This window comes from Copadichromis virginalis, linkage group LG13 (genome assembly GCF_057382275.1).
Source record: "Copadichromis virginalis isolate Kocher_CV1m ecotype Utaka linkage group LG13, C_Virginalis_male_GT1.1, whole genome shotgun sequence".
In the NCBI taxonomy this organism is placed as follows: Eukaryota; Metazoa; Chordata; class Actinopteri; order Cichliformes; family Cichlidae; genus Copadichromis; species Copadichromis virginalis.
In genome coordinates, this window is record NC_140630.1 from 13,154,277 (window position 1) to 13,175,810 (window position 21,534).

The window sequence follows — 21,534 nt, forward strand, 5'->3', positions numbered from 1 at the left end:
TTGAAATCTTTTTTTGAGAACATGTTACATCGGACCACATTAAAGCTCTGTTTAGTTTGACATAATTTCAACAAGCAAATATCTCTAGACCTGAATCAAGATCTGTTGTTATTATTATTAGGCTACTGGGAGAAACAGTTAGTGTGGGTGACTTGCATAGCTGCAGCTATCCAGATTATCCACTGTCTATGCTATTGATATTCTGCCATTATGACCTTGATGAGCCTGCTTAAGCTCCCAGGGGCCCTGCTGTAATTAATGCCTGTTGTCCTTTTAGAAAGGAAAGAGCAGGAGGAGGTGGACTCTGACTTTGAGGTGCTGATGAAGTCAGCCCACAGCTATGCTGGTTCAAGAGATGAGCTCAACTATAAAGATCATAGTAACGACAAAACATCAAGACTGAAACAGCGGTAGGTGGTAGAGAAAGGAAAATGAAGAAAGTATGGAATGAGGGTCCATCTCCTTTAAAATTGAATGCAAAATAACACAATAACTGTGCTTTGCTGAAATTAATTTGCGTTTCTTTGTCTGTAAGGTTTATGCTGAAGAAGACCAAACCAGGCTTAGTCAGCAGTAACTCATCTGCACGGCTCCTCGAAGACGTTGTAGTCGACAAGGATAACTATGATCACCTTATCCAGAGCTCCAGAGTAAGGCTTTATCTTCTCGTCATCATGTGAAAATACACAATACAAAACTAATTGTAATGCAGTGTGCTTCACTTCTTTGCCAGCACGTATAATTACCTGCCGCAATAAAACTGTTGAATGCAAGATGCAAATACCAAACAGTGACACCAACTAACCTTTCTGTTTCAGTATTACTACTCAGTGCGGGTTCTTCCAGGCCAGGAGCCATTCAATGTGTGGGTAGGCTGGGTGACCTCTGACTTTCATCAGCATGACATGACATTTAACACTGACAATGTCCACACTGTGACTGTCACCCTTGGAGATGACAGTGGCAAAGTCCAGGAAAGGTTGGTGAACAACAAAACAGTTTTATTTAGTATTTTAGGTGACTGTATCAAGAATTTTGAATTTTGACTGAATAGAGTTGGGGTTTTTTTCATAATTATCCTTCATCTGCTGTAATTACTATATTTACTGCAGAGGTGTTATATTGCAGTGTGCTGTAAATTTCCATTAAACAGACAATACCCCTCTGTCTACATAGTGTAAAGCGGTCTAAATGCTATATGGTCTGTGCTGGAGAGGCAACAGGCCTGTCTCAGAGTCGGAGAAGCACAGGATTGGAAATTGGCTGTTTGATTGACACAACCACTGGTCTGCTTACATTTACCTCCAGTGGAGTGGAGATGGCCACTTTCTACCAAGTAGGTCACACAACAAACTGTGTGTTTTTTTTAATGTATTTTTTACTTTAATAAATTTAAGTTTTATGCATTATGTCTCATACTGTTCGATATAACGATATATATCGGATGACGATATCAAAACGTCTATCATTTCATATTACTCTATAGTTTGTTTCGTGATTTCGCAAAATAACCTGTTTACGGCAATATTTTTTCATCATTTTGATGGTCACTGTAATTTCTTAAAGTTCTCTCTTTCTCTTATGATTAAAATAAGCACACTACGGACGGACAAGCGACTGTTTTTATGCGTTGTTGTTAGCAACAACGACGGTAAAACCATCGCGTGGCTCCGCCGTCTGCTTGTTTATTTTCCACATAAACCTTTCACAATAAAGCTGAAGATCCTGTTGAGATTTTTCAAAATAAACTGAATCACGTGAAAGAGTACGCAGAATGTTTACAGATGAGAAGCAAAAACGAGCTGTCAGGTGCTAAAAAATAAACCTTAGACTCAAACGTTAGAACAGGCTTTTCCCTGCAGCACGCCGTGTAAATACTCACAAAGAAAATGTCTAAAAATGTAGTTTCATGCATTGGTCAAAACACTTGACTCCAGGTACACGACTAGCTAGAAAAAAAGACTTCACGCATATCGAGTTGCCCGAGAGTTACAGAATTTACAGAAAATGTAACATTTTTGTGATATATATATCATTGTCGGGACATGAGATTTTGGTCATATCGCACAGCCCTACTATGTATGTAACACTTGGGACTGAACTTGCCCATATGGAAAAGAAATAGTAAAAACATATATGATTTACTCATGAAAGTGGCCACTTTCTCATTACTTTCATATATTTTTTTTAGTAAGCATCCAAAACATACAAGTTTCATTATATAATCCTTCAAGGGATCTTATATGTGTTTTAACTCTTGTATGCTTTTCATACAAGTTTCACACAAGACAGATACAAACTTTATAAGATTTATATATATCTTTTCCATATGGGTGGGGCTGCTAATGTTATAATGTCAGTAACAGGCAAGTTGTTGGACTGCATTATTAAACTGAGCATAAACTGTTTCCCTGCAAATCAGGTGGAGGCAAGTACAAAGCTCTTTCCTGCTGTTTTTGTCAAACCCACCACCAAAAACATGTTTCAGTTTGAACTGGGACGCATCAAGGTAATTCATTTTTCATTATTAAACCTGGCTAAGATACTTTTTATTTTTTTAAGCAGGTTTTGCTTATTTTGTGGACAAATTTGAAGAGTAATAAATTACAACGCAAGATGTTAGCCTGAACTTCAGTTTGTTTTTCATACCATCCTAAAAGTATCATGTATGACATAATTTCCTGTATTTGTCTTCTTCTCGAATCCAGAATGTGATGCCACTGTCCTCAGGTTTGCTTCGGAGCCAGTCAAGGAATGTCACTCCTCAGTGTCCTCCTAGGGTTCAGGTCCAGTGGCTGAGGCCTGCTTCATGGACTAGAGTACCAGACAGAGCACTGAAAGTGTTGGTTGATCAACCAGATGAATGTCACGGCTGGAGAATTCAATGCCGTGAGCCCTTACAAGCCATGATCCTTCACATTCCTGATGAAAACAGGTTAAGAAGACAGGATTTGATCTTTTACAGATTTAAGAACAAAGAAATATTTTCAAGAAAATAAAGAAATTTTGTTCCAAATGATGTTGGTGCAAAAGCTTTAATTAGATTTAGGGTTAATAACAGTGAAGTTGCATTTGCTTTTTGATGCTATTCATGTAGGTGTGTTGACATTTTGGAACTGTCGGAGCTTGATGACCTCTTGACCTTTCACAACAATACCCTCCTGCTCTACTGCTCTTTATGTGCTCTTGGCAACACCAGAGTTTGCCATGCCCTCTGCAGTCATGTGGACCAGTCGCAGATTCTTTATGCTATTCAGGATCCCTACCTCCCTGGCCTGCTCCGGTCTGCATTTTATCAGCTGCTTTTTCAGGTGACTGCTTGTTGGAGGTTAGATAACATTAACTGACAAAAGAATAAGTACGTCCTGGTCTTTGGAGAATATCTGAATACATTTTATTGTTTTTGTCCTCAAGGTTTTCCTCAGCAGCTACACCACAGCCTGTCTTATGATGAACCATGAATACATAGTTCCTATGACTGACCAAACCAGAGAAATCACCCTTTATCCCAGTCCTATTAATGGTGGGGATAGACAACCTCCAGAGGGAATACCAAGTGCTAGCTGTAGCACATCCCTTAAACCTCAGATGCATTTTTCAACTCCTTGCTTTATCAGAAGCGATTGCATAGAAGGAGCTAGTGCACTGGAAATAGCCTGCAAAGACAGCCCAGAAATCCCTCTGGACGTTTTAAAGAATCTTACCGTGGAGATGCTGACTGCTGCAGTTTGGGCTGTGGGTCAGGATGTAAGGGATCCTGCAGGAGGCAATTTCGAACTTTTGCTTGTTCCTTTATTAAGACTTTTCTACAGCCTCTTGGTTATGGGGGTGTGTAGGGATGAAGACTTAGGGAAGATTCTTAGACTCATGGAGCAAGGTGCATTTGCAAGGCCTGGAACACCCATAGGGAAGTTGGAAGAAGAAACTAGTGATGATGAAGAAGAGCAGAAAGGAGTGATCACTGAAGAAAGTTACACTGTTAAACAAGGACTTCTTCAAATGAAGCTTCCAGAAGCTGTCAAACTTGAGGTGAACCAATCTGCAAAAAAATGTTTTTTTTGATAATGCTCTTTCTTCTCTGTGGGTCACTGGGGATTAGCTTCATGTGCTGTGTTGTTTGAATCCTTTAAGTTTGTTTAAAATTAGCCATGAAGGACTGCTTTATTTCTTTTTCTAGCTCTGCCACTTGCTATCCTACCTGTGTGACTGCCAGGTTCGCCACAGGGTAGAAGCTGTGATTGCTTTCTCCGACAGCTTTGTTGGCCAGCTGCAGGAGAACCAGCGGTTTCGCTACAACCAGGTCATGCAGGCGCTCAACATGTCTGCTGCCCTCACTGCTCGCAAGACAAAGGAGTTCCGGTTACCACCACAGGAGCAGGTTGCACGATATGAATACTAACTAAAAGGATAAAGTTATAGCATTTGTTTTGCATTGGTTTATGTAATGTAGCTGTAACTCTGAAGAAAGCATGTAACACACACTTGCTGATTGTCTATAAATATTGTAATCTCTCACCTGACTAAAGATCAATATGCTGCTGACCTTCAGAGAAGATGCGCAGCAGGAGAACTCTCCGTGTCCAGTGGAAATCCAGGAGCTTCTTCAAGACTTCCATCACCTTCTCGAGACACACTGTGGTTGGAACACAGCTTATCTTTGACTGATTGAATTTTTATTGAGCTAGGGAATTATAAAAACGCTCCAAGAAAGCACTGATTAAATCCCATTTTATGCTGTTGTCATTCTACAGGCATTGATTTGGCCAGCACCTCAGAGGATGAAGAGGATGCAGAGATGTCTCTAAAAGAACGACTTCTCTGTCTTGTGGCGAGAGTCTTTGGCAGTAATAAGTCATCAATGGATATAGACGGGTGTTCTTCACATAGCCCCAGTGAATACAAGTTGTTTTTTCTTACTTTGCACATTTTGCTGTCCTGTTGCATTTTATCACCTTTATAAGTCATTTTATTTAACTGCACCTGTGATCAAGCAGCATGTTTTTGGTTACTAACAAACCATACAAACATAATGTTGGTGAAGGAGATGTTATATTAGGCCATGCCTAGTTTTGATGTCATTACGCATAGAATGAATGTGTTGCATATAACTTAAGTGATAAGTAACTTATTGCTCAGTTGCTTCCTGTAGAAAGTAATTTGACACATAACTTAAATTACACCTGTTTTACCCTGTAATGTGGCGTGTTTGTGGCATTGTCACATAATTACCATTTAACTATATAAACCTCAAGTGTTTATGATGTTTAAGTATGAATACATAGCTGATAGCAAAGTTGAAAACCAGCTTCGTAAGACCTCTTCATAATCATCATCACAGCAATCTGGAAATATCTATCGTGTTTTCTACCACAATGTTGTCAGTTCTAGTTGAATTAAATAGAAAGGGTAGCTTGCCATCAAGAAATGCACTTTCTAGGTCTATAGCACATCCAGTTTAAACACAATAGAGAAAAAAAAACTAACCTGAAGAAAGTCACGAAAAACTATTATAAGCTGTTGATTGAGTCATTGATTGATGTTAGACTACGTTAAGTCTCAAAGCAAAGTTTACATCAAATAGGGTTTGTCTCTACAAAAATGTCAAACATCAAAGAAAAGGAAGGTTCATAAGTTTGACCATTTGGCTTGTAATTTAACATAAGCTGCATCAGAAAGGCCATTAACCATTACCACAACCACAAAATCTTAGAGATTAAACTGCTTCATTCATAATGCTGCCCAGTAACAGAATAGCCATTGGTAGCAGGAGGTAAACAGGCTCAAAGGAATTAAGCCAGGGAGACAGGAAGAGACCCTATGATGTGGAAACCTGGGAGCAGTCTGGTTTTAGCAGATTTTAAATTGGTTACAAACATTCCCAGCTAGAAATAAAGCCTACAGTTCTACAACGCTGATCGTTCATCGCTGCTTTTGTTTAGATCAAGCTCTGGATGTTTGGCTGAGGCTGGTTTACACTCTGCCTAAACATGAGTCTGGGTTCTGCTCTAGCTTTGTGTTATCTTTGCAGATGCTTGCAAAGAATTGTGTTATCAGCAGGTGTTTATAACCGAGATACAGTTTGCACTTTACCCACGGGTTTTTGTCCTTTAGTGCACAACAAATGAAAGAAGTGTTCATTTTTCCACTTCTAATAAGTTGTAGACTGCGCCACTGCTTTTCTCTCCTGCACGTGAACTGAAGTCCCCTGATTGCAGTGCAAGCGTGTCTGTCCACTATGCATATAACTGATGAATCTTTAGAACTCAAGTAAAAACATGACAAAACATGACAAAGTAAAACTATCACAGTACCCCAACACTGGCAATGCAATATTTACTGTAAGTGACATAATAACAAAATTGTTATTACCTAATAAATGACATTTCCAATGTGTTGCTATATCACACACATCAATTAATCAATTTGTCATTTAAACACAGATAATAGGATTTCGAGCCTGTCCTTTTATCTCTGCTTCTCACCTGGTGTTACTCTTTCAGAGTCCCTCAAAAAGATGATCTCTGAAACAATGGTGCACTGGGCTCAAGAAAGTGAGATTGAGGACCCTGAACTAGTCAGTGCTATCTTCTCATTGCTGCACCGCCAGTATCAGGGCCTCAGGGGCCTAATGGAAGGACCCTTATTCAAAGCTTATACCATCAAGCAGTCGTCACTGGAGGACACCATGGCACTCTTGTCCTCCTTGGGCCAAATCCGCTCCCTCCTCAGTGTTCGCATGGGGAAAGAGGAAGAGAGGTTGATGATCAGACGACTAGGGTAAGAATGATTAGTTGCTCTTGTATAATTTATTAGTGTCCAAGTTTCCATTACCATGTGGTGCCACAAGTTTTCTTACATTTTTGGTAACATCTACAGAGATATCATGAATAATAAAGTTTTCTACCAACATCCAAACCTAATGAGGGCATTGTCGATGCATGAGACTGTGATGGAGGTGATGGTCAATGTTCTTGGAGAAGGGCAAATAAAGGTGAGAAAATAGCTCAAATGTATAGAAATAATGTGGAGGAAAAACATGAAATCAAAGTTTAGATGTTTATTTTTAGTTTAAAGGTTGGAGTTCAAATTAATTTCTCTTGTGGCTAATTTGCATGATTCAGTCTAATCACTCAGCGTCTGCCCCTTTACAGTTTGCTTTCTCTGTGTGCTTGTTTTAATTTACTATTTCTAGGAGATTACCTTTCCTAAGATGGTTGCCAGCTGCTGTCGATTCCTGTGCTATTTTTGCCGTATCAGCCGACACAATCAGGGAGCCTTGTTTGACCACCTCAGCTACTTATTGGAAAACAGCAGTGTCGGGCTAGGTAAATGTCAGTTTCTCTGCTATATAATCTCACTGGTCTTTTGTAAAGACCAAACTTGAAACATTTTTGATTGTAGTTTACTGAAAATATATAGAAGTAAACTACACCGATATACATTATTGTGTTTTGCCCTTATACTAATAGCCTGGCATTATGGAGAGTTTGAGCCCATGTTTCAGTTGTTTTATGTTTTTTTGTTTTTGCAAAGCTTCACCGTCCATGCGTGGATCCACTCCTCTGGATGTGGCTGCAGCTTCAGTTATGGATAATAATGAATTGGCCTTATCACTGAGGGAATCAGACCTGGAGAAGGTAACTCTGTATTGACCAGAAATGTTACAGTCCATTAGTCATTCTGTAGACAGTATACTGGCTTCCTTCATGTCAATAATAATGTATAATTAATAAATATGATTCAAGGTGCAGGGGAAATGCAGCACTATATATAGACAGTGGAGCTTAAATATAATAAATATATTTATAATATTAAAGTTCAGTTTCTAAGAAAGCTATAATGTTAAGAAAGAGATTCAGCTTGAGCAAATAAGTACTTATTGCTGATAAATCTTATCTTTTTTCCAGGTGGTTCTGTGCCTTGCTGGCTGTGGTCTCCAGAGCTGTCCAATGCTAGTGGCAAAAGGTTATTGCGATATAGGGTGGAACCCTGTGGAGGGCGAGCGTTATCTGGATTTTCTACGTTTTGCTGTCTTCTGCAATGGTAAATTAAAGATTTAAGTTTTCATTTTTAGTATATTTGTTCATACTGTATTTTTTTTTTAAATATGAAAACATGGACTAAAAGGTCACCCTGATATTTGCAACAAAGTTACACGTGAGTCGTTACATACATTTGGCTGGCTCGATTATGGTATTTGATCTGTCACACGAAAATTTTTAGCTTGCCAATTTAATAAAAAAAGTGCAAGCTTAATTAATACTAATAGAGTATACTGTATAATATACATTTAATTCTTATATACATTTCATTTGCAGAGCATGCAGGTCATTTATTGCTTCTGAAACTTAAAACACAGTGTTGATAGGAGCAAAATGCTAATTTAAAAAGGAACAAGAGGCTTCAACATGTCACGCTCCTAATTAAGCTGCAGTATTTGCACTAGAGGTAATTCACTCTGCTATTGATTTTCCTTAGTCTGAAGCGGTGCCCAAAAGTCATCTGTTCAAATTGCCCTTGAGGCTGTTGACAGTTCAGCCAAATGGCAATGGCTTTCTGTACCAAGTGCTCCTCAGTATTTACAGCTTCACCTCGTCTCTGTGCAGCACTTGAGTTGTGCAGTATATTGTTTTATATCACTCTACAGAAGATATATAACATTTTTATCCTCTAGCTGTTTAAATTGATCAGTTTTCTTTGTGAGAGTCTTTGTTAATATATTTATTGTTATGGCAGATATTGAAGAATAAAAATCAAAGCTGTGTGTTGATTGGTCACAGGTGAGAGTGTCGAGGAGAATGCTTATGTGGTGTTGAGGCTATTGATTCGTCGACCTGAGTGTTTTGGCCCTGCGCTGCGAGGTGATGGGGGAAATGGTCTCTTAGCAGCCATGGAAGAAGCCATCAAGATCTCTGAAGACCCTTCTATGGATGGCCCTTGTACCAATTATCATTCCAACAGAGCGCTGTCAGTATCAGATATATGCAGTCACATAATTAAAAAAAAAAATATTTAAAATGGACTTAGAAATATTGTAAATCCAGAATCAGTGGAAGTAACTGTAACAAGCAACAAAAGAATCTGTACACATTAGCTTCTATCTGTAGAGGCCACCAGTAATATATGTTGATAATCCGTGATAGATAATATCAGGTCATTGCAGGCTTTTGATTGTTATGATTGTGTCCTGTAATAGAGATGTTGTCCAAGACAGCGATGATGATGTCATTCACATGGGGCACGCCATCATGACCTTCTACTCAGCTCTTATTGACTTGCTCGGTCGCTGTGCTCCGGAGATGCATGTAAGTGTTCCCTTAGCTATCATCAGCTCTTCCACATCAATATCTACTCATGTCTCAACCAATAAAGCCTAATGAAGAGAGTCTGCAAACTTCTGTTAAAAGAATAAACCTCAGACAAAAGTGTGCATTTTAGATGCTGCATTGCATTTTGCCTAATATTTATTATGTAACCCACACTTGGTCACAGGTTTTTTAATGTTTTAAAGATATTCTCAGACCTAGTTTGGACTTACTCTAATAGAGATTGTTGTCCCTTGTTGGCCAACATTCAGTATACTGCAATAAGCCATTAAAGACAGATTTACTGGTCAGGTCCTATTATTCATATTGATGATAGAGTACCCAGCCTTGATTTGGAAAACCCTCAACAGGGTGAATAAATGAAATGGTGAACATTGCATCAGCTCCTCGAGCCATCAGATTTTGAGCGTGTCTACCTGACTGAAAGTGTCTGAAAACATAGCGCCAAAGTGCACAGGTGAATTAAAAGAAGGGGACTTTTTGTGCATCAAAGGCACATTGATGTTCTTTAGATAAAGTACATTAAGATATTTAAATGCAATAATGTCAGTTTAACTGTATTTTTATATATTGACAGTGAATAACACCAGTAATTATTTTTTTAAATTAAATACATGTTAATTTTGACTGAAAGGTGAATTTAAAAATAAAATCGAAAGTAACTCACAGGACGAGTCAGTATGAGGTTAAAAAACAGGTTATCATATGTTATGACACTGAAATTTTGTAACACTTATGACCAGTTATTTTATTAATTTGTATTGTGAAAGTTGTTGTTATTATGTCTTGAATGACTATTTTATTTTTGTACAGTTAATTCAAGGAGGCAAAGGAGAGGCAATCCGTATCAGGGCCATTCTGAGGTCTCTCATCCCTATTCAGGATCTTCAGGGAGTCATCAGCATCTCCTTTCAAATCCCTTCAGTCTCTAAAGGTTGAATAGGCCACATTGGCCAGACTTTGGCAGCTGTGGCTTTTTTCTAACTCATTAGACATTGATGCCTCACTCCACAATCGCTGTGGAAAAATAGTGGAGGTGGACGGAGGCAACTGAGGCTAAGCGCCTTATCAGATATTAGACAGTCCCAAACCATTCTTTCACACAGAGAGATGGGACCACATAGTTTTCACAGTAGATGTAAAGTACATAATATGTTAATATGACCTTGGTCATCAGATCTAATCTTGTCTTGCTTTTCCAGATGGTGCATTGGTTGAGCCTGACCTATCTACAGTGTTCTGCCCAGACCACAAAGCAGCAATGGTGCTGTTCCTGGATCGGGTTTATGGTGTTGAGAGTCAGAGTTTTCTTCTCCACCTTCTAGAAGTTGGCTTTCTGCCTGACCTTCAGGCAGCTGTCTCTCTTGACACTGTAAGCTGAGAAATATTAATTTTTGTTTTCCATTAAACTCTATAACATCCACCACTTCTTATGTAATCTGGGGAAACTTCACACCCATAAGTTAAACCTCTTTTTTTCCCTTTGCAGGCTGACCTAGGATCCACTGATATGGCTCTGGCCGTCAATAGATACTTGTGTACTGCTGTTCTTCCCCTTCTCACCAAATATTCAGTTCTTTTCCATGATTTAGAGGACCACATCTTGCTGGTTGATTCTCTCATTCAGGCAGTCTACCGCCTCTCGAGGGCTCTTAGCTTGACCAAGGCTCAGAGAGACACTACAGAAGACTGTCTGTTGGCTTTGTGCAGGTAGGGTGTCCAGCTGGTATGAATGAAAAACAGAGGACAAGGTCAAAGAATGTGACAGTCTATATAATATGGCATTAAATGGGTGGGGTTCTCTGAATGAGAGCTATATATTTAGGGGAAGTGTTGTTCCTCCCTTGAGTATCATAATTCAATATTGCATTTTTCAGTTTTTGGGTCATTGAGGTTTATTTGCAACAGCATCCAAACTAGATTCACCTACATATCCGAAATAAATGGTTTGACAGCTGGTTTCACTATGTTTGGCTCTTAATTTCGGAATTATTACAACATTTCCTTCCTATATCCGCTGACATCAGTGTCAGGCTGCTGTTTGAAAAAATAGCAACAGCAAAATATTAACCAATCCAGATACAGCTTATTCCCACTCATTATATATAATGAATCACTGGGAATTCTCATTTTCCAAATCCAGATAATTGGCATATTAAATGAACAAGAGTGTGATGTTAATTATTGGATTTATTAACATTTTGCTAATGGCATTTTCTGAGTTATGTCATCCTTCTGAGATGTACTAATCAGTCAAAAATATCGTTGTGCGTGAGTGTGTGGATGTGTGTGTGTAGGGGAAGGGTTGTTGTGTTGGCTGATGTGGAATTAATCTGTTTATGTGACTAATTCTGCAACCCTTGGTCCTCAGTAAACTCCAGCCACCTATAATGCAGCCTCTCCTTCGTCGGCTTGTCTTTGATGTCCTTCATCTGACAGACCACAGCAAAATGCCTCTAAAGGTGGATAATTAAATTTGGGCTTGCCACACACTGAATATGAAAATAATTTTGTTAACTAATCACGACTTTCATCTATCAGCTCTTGACCAGTCACTATGAGCAAAGGTGGAAGTACTACTCCCAGTCTGGCAGGCAGGGTGAGCAGGGTTGTGCATCTGAAGAAGAACTCTACCTGTCTACAAAGTTGTTCTGGGGGGTGTTCAAGGCTTTAGCCAAGAAGGTAAACTAAACTGATTATGTGTGTTAGTTTTGACTTGAGCTTATAATTACTTTAAATTTGTACTTAAGCACAAAAATAATTGCATTAAATGTGGAAAAAAAGGTTTTCTTCAAACTAATTCATCTCATGATGTATCCTTCATCTTTTCTTGTCCTCCTTACGAAGAAAAATGGCAAAATACATTTCTCATGCGCTTCTTTAGTGTACTACGAGAGCCTGCATCGGGGAAGATGTAACACACTTGAGATAAGGTGTTAATTTTTCATTTCCTGGTATGAAACCTCCCACTCTTAAAGTGACTGTTTGGAAATGTGAACAGCATAATGTACGTAAAATATGTCTGCCAGACACTTACCTGAACGATGCAGAACGGGAAAACATCAAAAGAAATAAGTTGATGAGGTCAAACCACCCACACATGGAGCAGACATCAAACAGACTCAGAAGCAGAGCACAGTATTAGCACTGCACAGAACTATGAAGTTGTTTTTCGCTGAAATTACTACACAACAAAAGGCTTGTATATGTACAAATGTACATGCTTGGGTGTACAATATATCTCTTGCCCTGCTTATTGCACTTCTTGGTTGGGATTTTGATTGCTCGCGTTATGTGACACTGACAAATCTTTGCATATTAAAATGCTTTTTCAGGAGGAGTATGCAGTCATATGTTTACTTCCCAAGTAACTAAATCCATAACTTATTAAATTTTAATTGAATGAACTGTGTTAAATACAGGCTCTGAAATATATAGGTGGGTTTTTGGTTAACACGATTATTGCAGTTCATATAAAATTAGTTCTTCGCTGTCCTCCCATAACCTGATCTCCTGATGTAGTGTTCCCCTAAATGGCAATGAAAATAATAAGGAAGACGCTAGTATAAGGTGACATGCTGCGTGAGGAGCATGTCACGCAGCATCATTGTTTTTACTCTTTTTGATAGCTTGTCTTCTTGTCTAATTTGTTTTGTTTTTTATCTACTTTAAAGCCCCAGATACTTCAGTTATTGAGTCCGTGTGTGCAGTGCCTCTCTGCAGTGGCCATGGCCCTGCCTCCTGATCATATGGAACAAAACTGCTTGTCGCACATTGAGAAAATAACCTCCATCGATACAGACGGACACTTTGACCCCCAGCCTGTAGATACATCCAAGTAAGATACCCCAAGGATATTTTTGAATGACTGAAAAGAGAATCGTGTGAAAATGACCTGCCTAATCAGAAGTGTAACCTGTAATTTAGCAGACCAAGTGTTGTATTCTGTGAATATAAACAGTATGATTCGCAGAGATTAATGTGCAGTTTTAATCAAGGCTTAATAATGTATTTTTTCTGTCTCTGCATTAGTGTGTCAGTGCCAGAGAGGCTGGAGTTTGTTGTGAACAAGTATGCCGAGCATACTCATGAAAAGTGGTCACTGGAAAAGGTATCATATCCTGGTCTGGACTGACTGTCATCATAAGAATACCTTTATACATATTTTTCTCTGCCTTGTCAAAACATCTCTCTATACTGAGTCCCTGATTTATTCTTCGTTTTTTGTTTAGTAAATCTGTGTGTTTTCTCTGCCAGTTTGTCAGTGGCTGGGTTCATGGAGAGCACCTATGTGAGAACACCAAAGTTCACCCTCGCCTCAAGCCGTACAGGGCTCTTGCTGAAAAGGTACAGATGAAGTAGTCAGTTTTTATGGCATGTGTGGATGTTCTTCAAGTGTTCTTCAGGAATGAAAGTGGTGATATCCTAGATGTACAGAGACAATTGCATACATACCAAATGTCAAGTAGTGATGAGTGATTTTCTTCACAGTCCAAACATAGTGTTACCCCCCCTTACCTGATGTAGAGGAGACTACAATTTATTCCTCACTTCCAGCATGAAGACATGTTTGAACAACTGATTTAGCCAGCTGTAATTATTGAACATAAGTGGCAGGATATCAGCTGAACACCTTTAGAATTATTAAGGCATAACATTTACTGTCTCTTTAATTTTTTTAACTTAACATACCTCACCTCGTGCTCCTATGCTCTTCACCTCCGGCCCTCGGTGCACAGTGGAGTTTTTCACTGGCAATGTGCCTGATGGAACAAATAGTTAAGGAGACGAGATAAATGACTGTCTTTGCAAATGCAGTCATTATTTATTATTTATTAACCTTTATTTAACCAGGAAAAGTCCCATTGAGATTAAAAACCTCTTTTGCAAGGGAGTCCTGGCCAAGTCATGTGATGTTCTAATGTAAAGAAAACAGTTCAACAGTCAAAAATATCCTCTGATCAAATATGGTAGCTCGGCTGCACTCCTGCGTGGAGCGCAGCACACAGAAGTCCAGCCATGTGTGCGAACGCCCATGCATGCCCAGACATGTTTGTGCTGCACATGTCAATCATATGTGGAGGTGCAAAATTAAGTCTTTAAATAATCAAATTTATTAAAAATCTCATATTAATGAAAATATTATTTTAATACATCAGTGTGGACAATAAATAAAACGGATAAGCCGTCGCCGTTAAATTTAAACCATCCTCAATCCATGACATCATCGTCTGCTGGCACAACCCTAGTACATACTGTAAAATGCTAAAATTGTGCAACACACAGTGAGTCATAATCTTATGAGAAATCTCATTTACATATACAGTACTGTATATAAATCACATTAAAAGTGTTAATATTTTTTCAGAACAGTGTGATCTTCAAGTCTACTAAACATTTACTTTCAAGCATATTTGATCTGATTTTTAACCTTGACAGCTATGTGCAGTACCATTTGGACATCTTTTAGGACCACTGCCTGGTACTTGTAGGCTGGCTATATGCACTTATTGACAGGCTGTTACAAGTTCTTGAGCTATTTAAATAGTCTGCTGTCCCTTGATACCTGCTTTTTTTAGTTTTGCATTAAACCTTTTCTATATTTCTGATTTTCCAGGAGAAGGAGGCGTACCGCTGGGCCATCAAAGAGACAATAAAGACTATGCTTGCCTTTGGCTGGAACATAGAAAGGACCAAAGAAGGAGATGCTTTTAGCATGCATCCATGTACACGCAGGGTCTCTCAGTCTGGACAGGTATATGTGCTCATGTTCTGCTTGTTCTTGTTAAAGCAGCGTTGCTTACAAATAACTTTTTATTCCATTAATAAGACGGTTTTTTGTCCTAGCTGTCATTTGAAGGCGCATCAACCTTCAGCCCCAAACCTGTGGACATGAGCTGCATCACCTTATCATGGGACCAATGTGTAAGTTAAAGATTAGATATTAGAACTGGCAGTTGACATATTATTCAGTTATGTTAATTTTCTTCTTTCTTATCTCATCTTCAGGCCATGGCTGAACAGCTGGCTGAAAACTACCACAATGCCTGTGCTAAGATGAAGAAATTAGAACTTGAGAGTAAAGGTGGCATTAAGTGTTGATAATATCTAGTTAATCTCCTCTCTTTTCTCTTACTCTTATCTCATCCCCCTTCATTTTAGGAAGAGCTGAACAGCTAATAAAAGTGCTATGCATTTCACTCATATCTATTCTCAGGAGGAGGTAGCCATTCGCTGCTTGTACCTTATGATACCTTGAGTGCCAAAGAGAAGGCTAAATTCAGAGAAAGAGCTCAGGATGTCCTCAAGTTCCTTCAGCTCAATGGCTACACTGTGTGGAGGTGAGTACAGAATACGCTTATGATTACACTAGGGCGATGCAATTCAGTGTGAATGAGGTGCTCCATTTTCATGTCACAGTGGCATTTCTCCCTCACCGTTGATTAGAGGCACTGTAGCAGTCAGTCCACAGCCCTTTTTCTTTGTAATAATTTCCAGTACAGGTCACAACCCAACCAGAAATAACTCGATGTGTAAGATAAATGTATTACCTCTTTGTCATCCTGCTGCAACATTTGCATCTTTGAAATAAAAATCTTGAAATAAAAGAATTCTGTATTATTAAGTATTTATGATTAAAGTTCAGTCTTGCTTTTAGTAGTGGTGTTTCATAACTCATATCTGATTTCTTGTTCTAAAGAGATCGGAAGTCAGTGGAAATGGACTTTCCAGCCATAGCCAACTGCTTTGCATACACGCTGCTTCAGCGGCTCCTGTCTCACACTGAGGAGGCCCAAGAGAACCTTTTAAAGCTTGGTAAGATAATGTTGTATATTAAAAAGAAGATAAAAAAAAACATAAAAGATTTTTGCAATATACCGACATGTTAAAGAGAAGTTTTCACAGCACTATATGCTGTCCTGTGAAAAATAACTACACCTCATAACTTAATAGCTTGTCAAACCACTTTTGGCAACAATAACGGGAAGCCATCGTTTCTGGTATGACTTTATCAGTCTCTCGTGTCATTGTGGAGCAGTTTTGGTCCACTCTTTTTATGCCCTCACATACAGAGTTGCCTCCAGGATTTTTTCATAGGGGTGGCACACCAAAAACAGGATTTCTGGTTTAATTATGCTGTTTTCAAATATAGGTTACTTGAAAAATCTGGCAAAAAATTGAGAAAGAAAAGAATTATATGCCTAGTTAGTTTCCTGCTATTTAAGTTGAAAAAAGGTACTTATGAAAACCAAGCCACTACAGAATAGTTCAGCCTAGTTTGGGTATGTGAACCTATCTTTCTTACATGAAGGTGACATAGAAACACTTTTTTTTTAACTTATCTGTATTATCTTGACAGTTTTACCTTTCATTTTTCATTTTGTCTTTTTTTTCTTCAGAGGTGATGCAAGCCAGAGGACAGATGTCTAAGGGAGAGAGGGCTCCACACGAGCAACCAGTCATTTTTTTTCACAAGGTTTGCATCAACCAATCTGCATATTTAAACACAAAGTCTAGCATCTGATAAAATTTCTGACATTGATTTAACCCCCTTCCAATCTAATTCTGCCAGTGCTATTTTATTTCATCTCATTAACTTTTTTTTTTCTTATTTCATTTATGCCATCTAATTAGTTTTGTTTGATGGTTGCCTTAGGCAACCCCTTTAAGTAAAACCCTTTGGGCTGTGTAATTTATTTAACCATTTTGGAAATCTACGTGGGCGTGTCAATTGCCATCAGGACATTGATTAAGGCTTCCTACACTGCTCTGGCTCTAAGGAGGTAGTAAATGAAAAGAGTTCGTTTTTCATCAATGGGACCTCCAGAGTCAGACCTTGTCAGCCAAGACTGTGAGCAGCCATGCCTCACATCTCTGCTTCTTTCACCTCCCACACAGCCCACTCTCACACAGCCACTCAAGTCTGTGTCTGTTTGGCTGTTCATCTGTCTGTGAATTGCCAGTTCATCATACTTTCTCTGCCTGTCATTAAAGTCATGTTAAAAAGGCACAAGGCTTTGCTCAGTCCCTGGAAGCTTTCTTTCCTTCTTTTTAAAGAAACTTCTAGTAATGATTACAGGGTGTTCAGACTTTTAGGCCGATCACATGGATGTTTACTTATCTAGTGTTGAACAAGAGTAGAGACACATATTTGATGTAACTGTGCAGCCACAGAAAGTTTTCTATTAAGTTTTGTCACTGTGTGGTTTCATGAGCAGAGGACCAAACAGGCAAACCGTGCATGTGATCTCATCAAGCACATACTGTTTAGAGGATATTTAAGGGGTTTGTTAGTTATAGATGTTGGTTTATGAAATGATTATTGACCTTTTCTCTGTTCAACAGGTTATCCTTCCTCTTTTGGAACAGTATGTTAAAAGCCACCATCTATATTTCCTGTCTACTTCCTCGAGTGATAATAGAAGCCATGCCTCGAGAAAGGAAAAGGAGATGATTGCATGGTACAAAACAAAGTTTGCGTTCTTGTTTTTTATACTCTTATCTGATCATTTCTCAGCTATTTTGTGCATTTTTATTTATTTAAAGAAATATTTGAATTTTTTCAGAAAAAAGCTTCAATATATTCTGTCTTTTTATTTTGTGTCCTGCGATTTTCAATTCATCTTCTCTCATTATTTTCCTTGTGTTTTCTGTTTACATGTAGCCTCTTTTGTAAGCTTGCAGCGCTTGTAAGACACAGGATCTCAGTCTTTGGTAAGGATAGTGTGGACATCATAACATTTATTTGTTTATTAAGTGTTAATCTGTGCTTTAATCCTCATAATTCACATATAATGTGTGCATGTGTTTTTTCAGGAAGAGAAGCCTCGTCAGTTGCAAGCTCCCTCCACGTTTTGGCTCAGGCTCTTGATGCCAGGTAACTGGATGGCACTTTCACACTCTGCCAAAATCGATCTTCTCGCTCTGCCTGCAGTGGCATCAGCGTTGCACCACCATGTCTAAGGATGAGATGACTGATGTAATTGAGCCACTGATGCATTGATGCTATCTAATTGTGGTTGATATCACTTTTGCTCCCTGAGGACAATGCCTGTGAAGCAAGCACAGTAGTGCTGTGGCTCAGCAGAGGTTGATGCCATTCAGACTTGTCTGAGGGATAGATTAGCTGATAGATAACTGATTTAGTCCATTTAACTCCCAGCCAGAAGTGTCACAGTAGGAAACCTTCAGTGGATATTTCTCCTTTGCAATACTATAACAAAATAATGTAGAATATTTTTCAACTCAAATAATTTATTTTCCCACTTTTTCATTATAGGACTTTAATGAAGTCAGCACCAGAGTCTATTCAGACATCTCTGCATTCCTTTTTTAAGGCAGCGGCGTCTGATTTAGAGATGACTGTGGAAACTCTTTCTGAGAGCTTAGTTTCGCTGCCTCAGAGTAGGAGTCAGCTGGCAAGAGGAGTAGCCAAGGTTCTCAACTACACAACCTCCATCCTTCTCCCTACACTCACTTCTCTCTTCCTTCATCTTGGAAACCAGAACCATGGAGTAGATCTCCTGGGTAAGAACTACCATTATAGTGGTTAAGTAGGAATGCCATGTTATTGTATTATTTCATTTACATCCTAAAATGCATGCAGAAACATGCAGATGTCACTTGTTAAGATACATTTAGTTATCATCTCAGCATGACGAGAAACACACATACGTTTTCAGGTGTTGGATGCACAGCTGGTTTCCACACCCCTGAAATCACTTGGGTACACCCTCCCTTCAGCTTGAAACCAGCTCTCATTCAGTGCCTCGGTCATGGCCACAAAGCAGCAGGAGCATACTGTCTCTCCCAATAATATCCCGACCTTTCACGAATCATTCATTACCTGAATCAGCAAGCATGCAGCTAATCCACCTCTCAGTGACTGAATGCTTTCGAAACTGTGGGTTCAGTGGTTGTTTGTGAAAGAAAACTTATGCATCACCTTGTTTTTTCAGCTGGTGGTATACAGGTATCCTGCTACAGGATCTTAAACAGCCTCTACGCTCTTGGAATCAGTAGCAGCATCTACATGGAGGGGTAATGCTTGATTTCAGATGTCTCCAAGATGATATCTTAAATAATTTTTGTGTAATGTACCTATATCTCATGATTGAAGTTATTATATTAACCACACAGTGTTGGTACAACATCAGGGTATTCAGGGTGTTATAAATGTTAAAGGCTACCAGATAGAAGAGGATGTTTAAACCTGAGATGCATAGAAAGCAGCTTTCAAGCAAACTTATGTTAGCAATCCCGATTTGTAATATTATATCGTACTTTAAAATTTGTCGATTATTCACCCATGCCTATATCCTGATATGCACAACTCATTCTATACAGGCATAGGTCAGCAGCAGGTGCTTGTCTGGCAGCCTTGACAGGAGCTTTACCCGTGTGTTTCCTGGAGCCCGATCTAAACCAAAACAACCCTTACTCCATCTACAATATGATGACTGCTACTCAGATAAATGGTATTATGCAGGCACATTTTATACCCTGTTATATTGTTATTTGCTGTCTCTTGGGAACCTTAAAAACCTTCCATCTTTGTTAGACCAGGGATTGCCAGATCAGGTGGAGGACATGTGTCCCCTCCTACCTTCTCTGGGACAGGCGCTGAGGGAAGTGGAGGAGCTGGCAGGTGCTGGAGCTCACCAGGCCCACTACATCCATGTTGCAGAGGTTACTTTGCCCATGCTGTGCAGTTACATTTCCCACTGGTGGAACTTGGGTCCTGAGGGCCAGCCAGAAAGGCCAGTGTGTACCTCTGTCGTTCCTAAGCATGCTAGTGACCTACTTGGCAACATCCTGTGTATCATCCACAATCATGTGGGTGCTAGCCAGGGTGACTGGATGAAACAGCTGGCAGGTACTTGTGTAGTGGACAATAGTGGCTTGTTGTTTAGATATACTTATTTCATATTAGTCAGTAATGCATATTTTCCAACATCTGTCATTTATATCTCTTAGTTTTTTCTCAGCCAGTCATATGTAAAGCCCATCCTGAGCTGTTAAAGAGCCACTTCCTGCCACTAATGGAGAAGCTGAGAAAGAGGACAGAATGTGTGTTGGTAGAGGAGGAGCAGATGAAAGCAGAAGGCGGGGATACCTCTGATGCGGAGTTGCAGATACAAGAAAAGTTCGCTATGCTGGTCCGAGACCTCTACGCCTTCTTTCCCCTCCTCATCCCATTTGTGGATTCTCATCGGTAAGACACTCGAAGGTGCTTGTATGTGGAGGAGCGGATACTTATTTTTCTAAAGTTAGAAGTAACAGAAGTAATGTAAAGTATTTATAGACTCAATGAAAGGTGAAACTTATTTTGCTATTTTTTGTATCGACTTGAGCTCCACTTTAATTATTTCATGGCCCCTGAAGTTCCCTTTTGAACCACATTGTTATTTTGTAAAGACGGTAAAGAACAAATGTTGTTAAGAATTCAACAGCCAGTCGTTGATTTTTAACTGCAAAAAACTGAGAAGATGATACTGCGAGGTTATGTTAGTTATTATTTCAGGCATATGCTTTTGCTTTACAAATTCTGTGTTGTGAATGTGTTTTGTCAAATTTATCTCAGAGCCAGGTGGCTGAAAGACCTGAACCCTGAGGCTGAGCAGCTGTTCAGCATGGTGGCAGAGGTCTTTATATTCTGGGCCAAATCCCATGTGAGAATGATACACAGTGTTTTTATTTATTTGTTTTTCTCATGCCAATGCCGTCTCAGTGAATATTTTGTCCATTAACTGTCACGTGTCTTCGCTTATGTTCTCTGCAACAGAATTTCAAATGGGAGGAACAGAATTATGTTGTTCAAAATGAAATCAACAACTTGTCTTTCTTGACCAATAATGACAAAACATTCAAGGTTGGTCATATTTACAATTTGACCTCATCCATTACATGTGTGCTGATGTACATCTCTTTACAAAATATATGTAGAAATCACAGAAGAATTGCAGCTGCCACTAAGTGTAAAGAAAAAAATCCTGTTTTCATATCCCAATACTCAGCTTGACAATGAGAAGAGGAAGATGAGGAGGAAGAGGGGTTGTTATTCCATCAACACCTCTCTCATTGTGGCTTTAATGAAGAGGCTGACCCCTGTGGGACTCAGGGTTTGTTTTCCAAGCGATCACAGTCTCATCATCTTGGCTAAGAATGCCTTCTCTCAGGTAAGTTGGAAATGTGGACCATGCTAAAA

The 21,534-nt window shown here is 39.2% G+C and overlaps 1 protein-coding gene across 1 annotated transcript in view; it reads left to right on the forward strand.

Annotated features, from left to right (window-relative positions):
* Positions 1–21,534, forward strand: part of ryr2b (ryanodine receptor 2b (cardiac)) — an 82,750-nt gene that overhangs the window by 29,628 nt on the left and 31,588 nt on the right. The window contains exons 30-72 of the mRNA XM_085477372.1: positions 278–410; positions 536–650; positions 819–979; positions 1,177–1,336; positions 2,423–2,509; positions 2,709–2,935; positions 3,098–3,311; positions 3,415–4,029; positions 4,178–4,378; positions 4,527–4,638; positions 4,752–4,892; positions 6,501–6,777; positions 6,877–6,991; positions 7,193–7,325; positions 7,534–7,637; positions 7,908–8,043; positions 8,781–8,967; positions 9,197–9,305; positions 10,140–10,260; positions 10,529–10,698; positions 10,816–11,036; positions 11,698–11,788; positions 11,868–12,008; positions 13,001–13,164; positions 13,359–13,437; positions 13,584–13,673; positions 14,944–15,081; positions 15,174–15,251; positions 15,336–15,411; positions 15,544–15,667; positions 16,027–16,142; positions 16,727–16,803; positions 17,673–17,788; positions 17,992–18,041; positions 18,144–18,204; positions 18,607–18,854; positions 19,286–19,367; positions 19,674–19,804; positions 19,888–20,202; positions 20,304–20,541; positions 20,911–20,998; positions 21,112–21,198; positions 21,344–21,505. Coding sequence (XP_085333498.1) covers positions 278–410; positions 536–650; positions 819–979; positions 1,177–1,336; positions 2,423–2,509; positions 2,709–2,935; positions 3,098–3,311; positions 3,415–4,029; positions 4,178–4,378; positions 4,527–4,638; positions 4,752–4,892; positions 6,501–6,777; positions 6,877–6,991; positions 7,193–7,325; positions 7,534–7,637; positions 7,908–8,043; positions 8,781–8,967; positions 9,197–9,305; positions 10,140–10,260; positions 10,529–10,698; positions 10,816–11,036; positions 11,698–11,788; positions 11,868–12,008; positions 13,001–13,164; positions 13,359–13,437; positions 13,584–13,673; positions 14,944–15,081; positions 15,174–15,251; positions 15,336–15,411; positions 15,544–15,667; positions 16,027–16,142; positions 16,727–16,803; positions 17,673–17,788; positions 17,992–18,041; positions 18,144–18,204; positions 18,607–18,854; positions 19,286–19,367; positions 19,674–19,804; positions 19,888–20,202; positions 20,304–20,541; positions 20,911–20,998; positions 21,112–21,198; positions 21,344–21,505 — 6,491 coding nt within the window. The remainder of the gene's footprint in view (positions 1–277; positions 411–535; positions 651–818; positions 980–1,176; positions 1,337–2,422; positions 2,510–2,708; positions 2,936–3,097; positions 3,312–3,414; positions 4,030–4,177; positions 4,379–4,526; positions 4,639–4,751; positions 4,893–6,500; positions 6,778–6,876; positions 6,992–7,192; positions 7,326–7,533; positions 7,638–7,907; positions 8,044–8,780; positions 8,968–9,196; positions 9,306–10,139; positions 10,261–10,528; positions 10,699–10,815; positions 11,037–11,697; positions 11,789–11,867; positions 12,009–13,000; positions 13,165–13,358; positions 13,438–13,583; positions 13,674–14,943; positions 15,082–15,173; positions 15,252–15,335; positions 15,412–15,543; positions 15,668–16,026; positions 16,143–16,726; positions 16,804–17,672; positions 17,789–17,991; positions 18,042–18,143; positions 18,205–18,606; positions 18,855–19,285; positions 19,368–19,673; positions 19,805–19,887; positions 20,203–20,303; positions 20,542–20,910; positions 20,999–21,111; positions 21,199–21,343; positions 21,506–21,534) is intronic.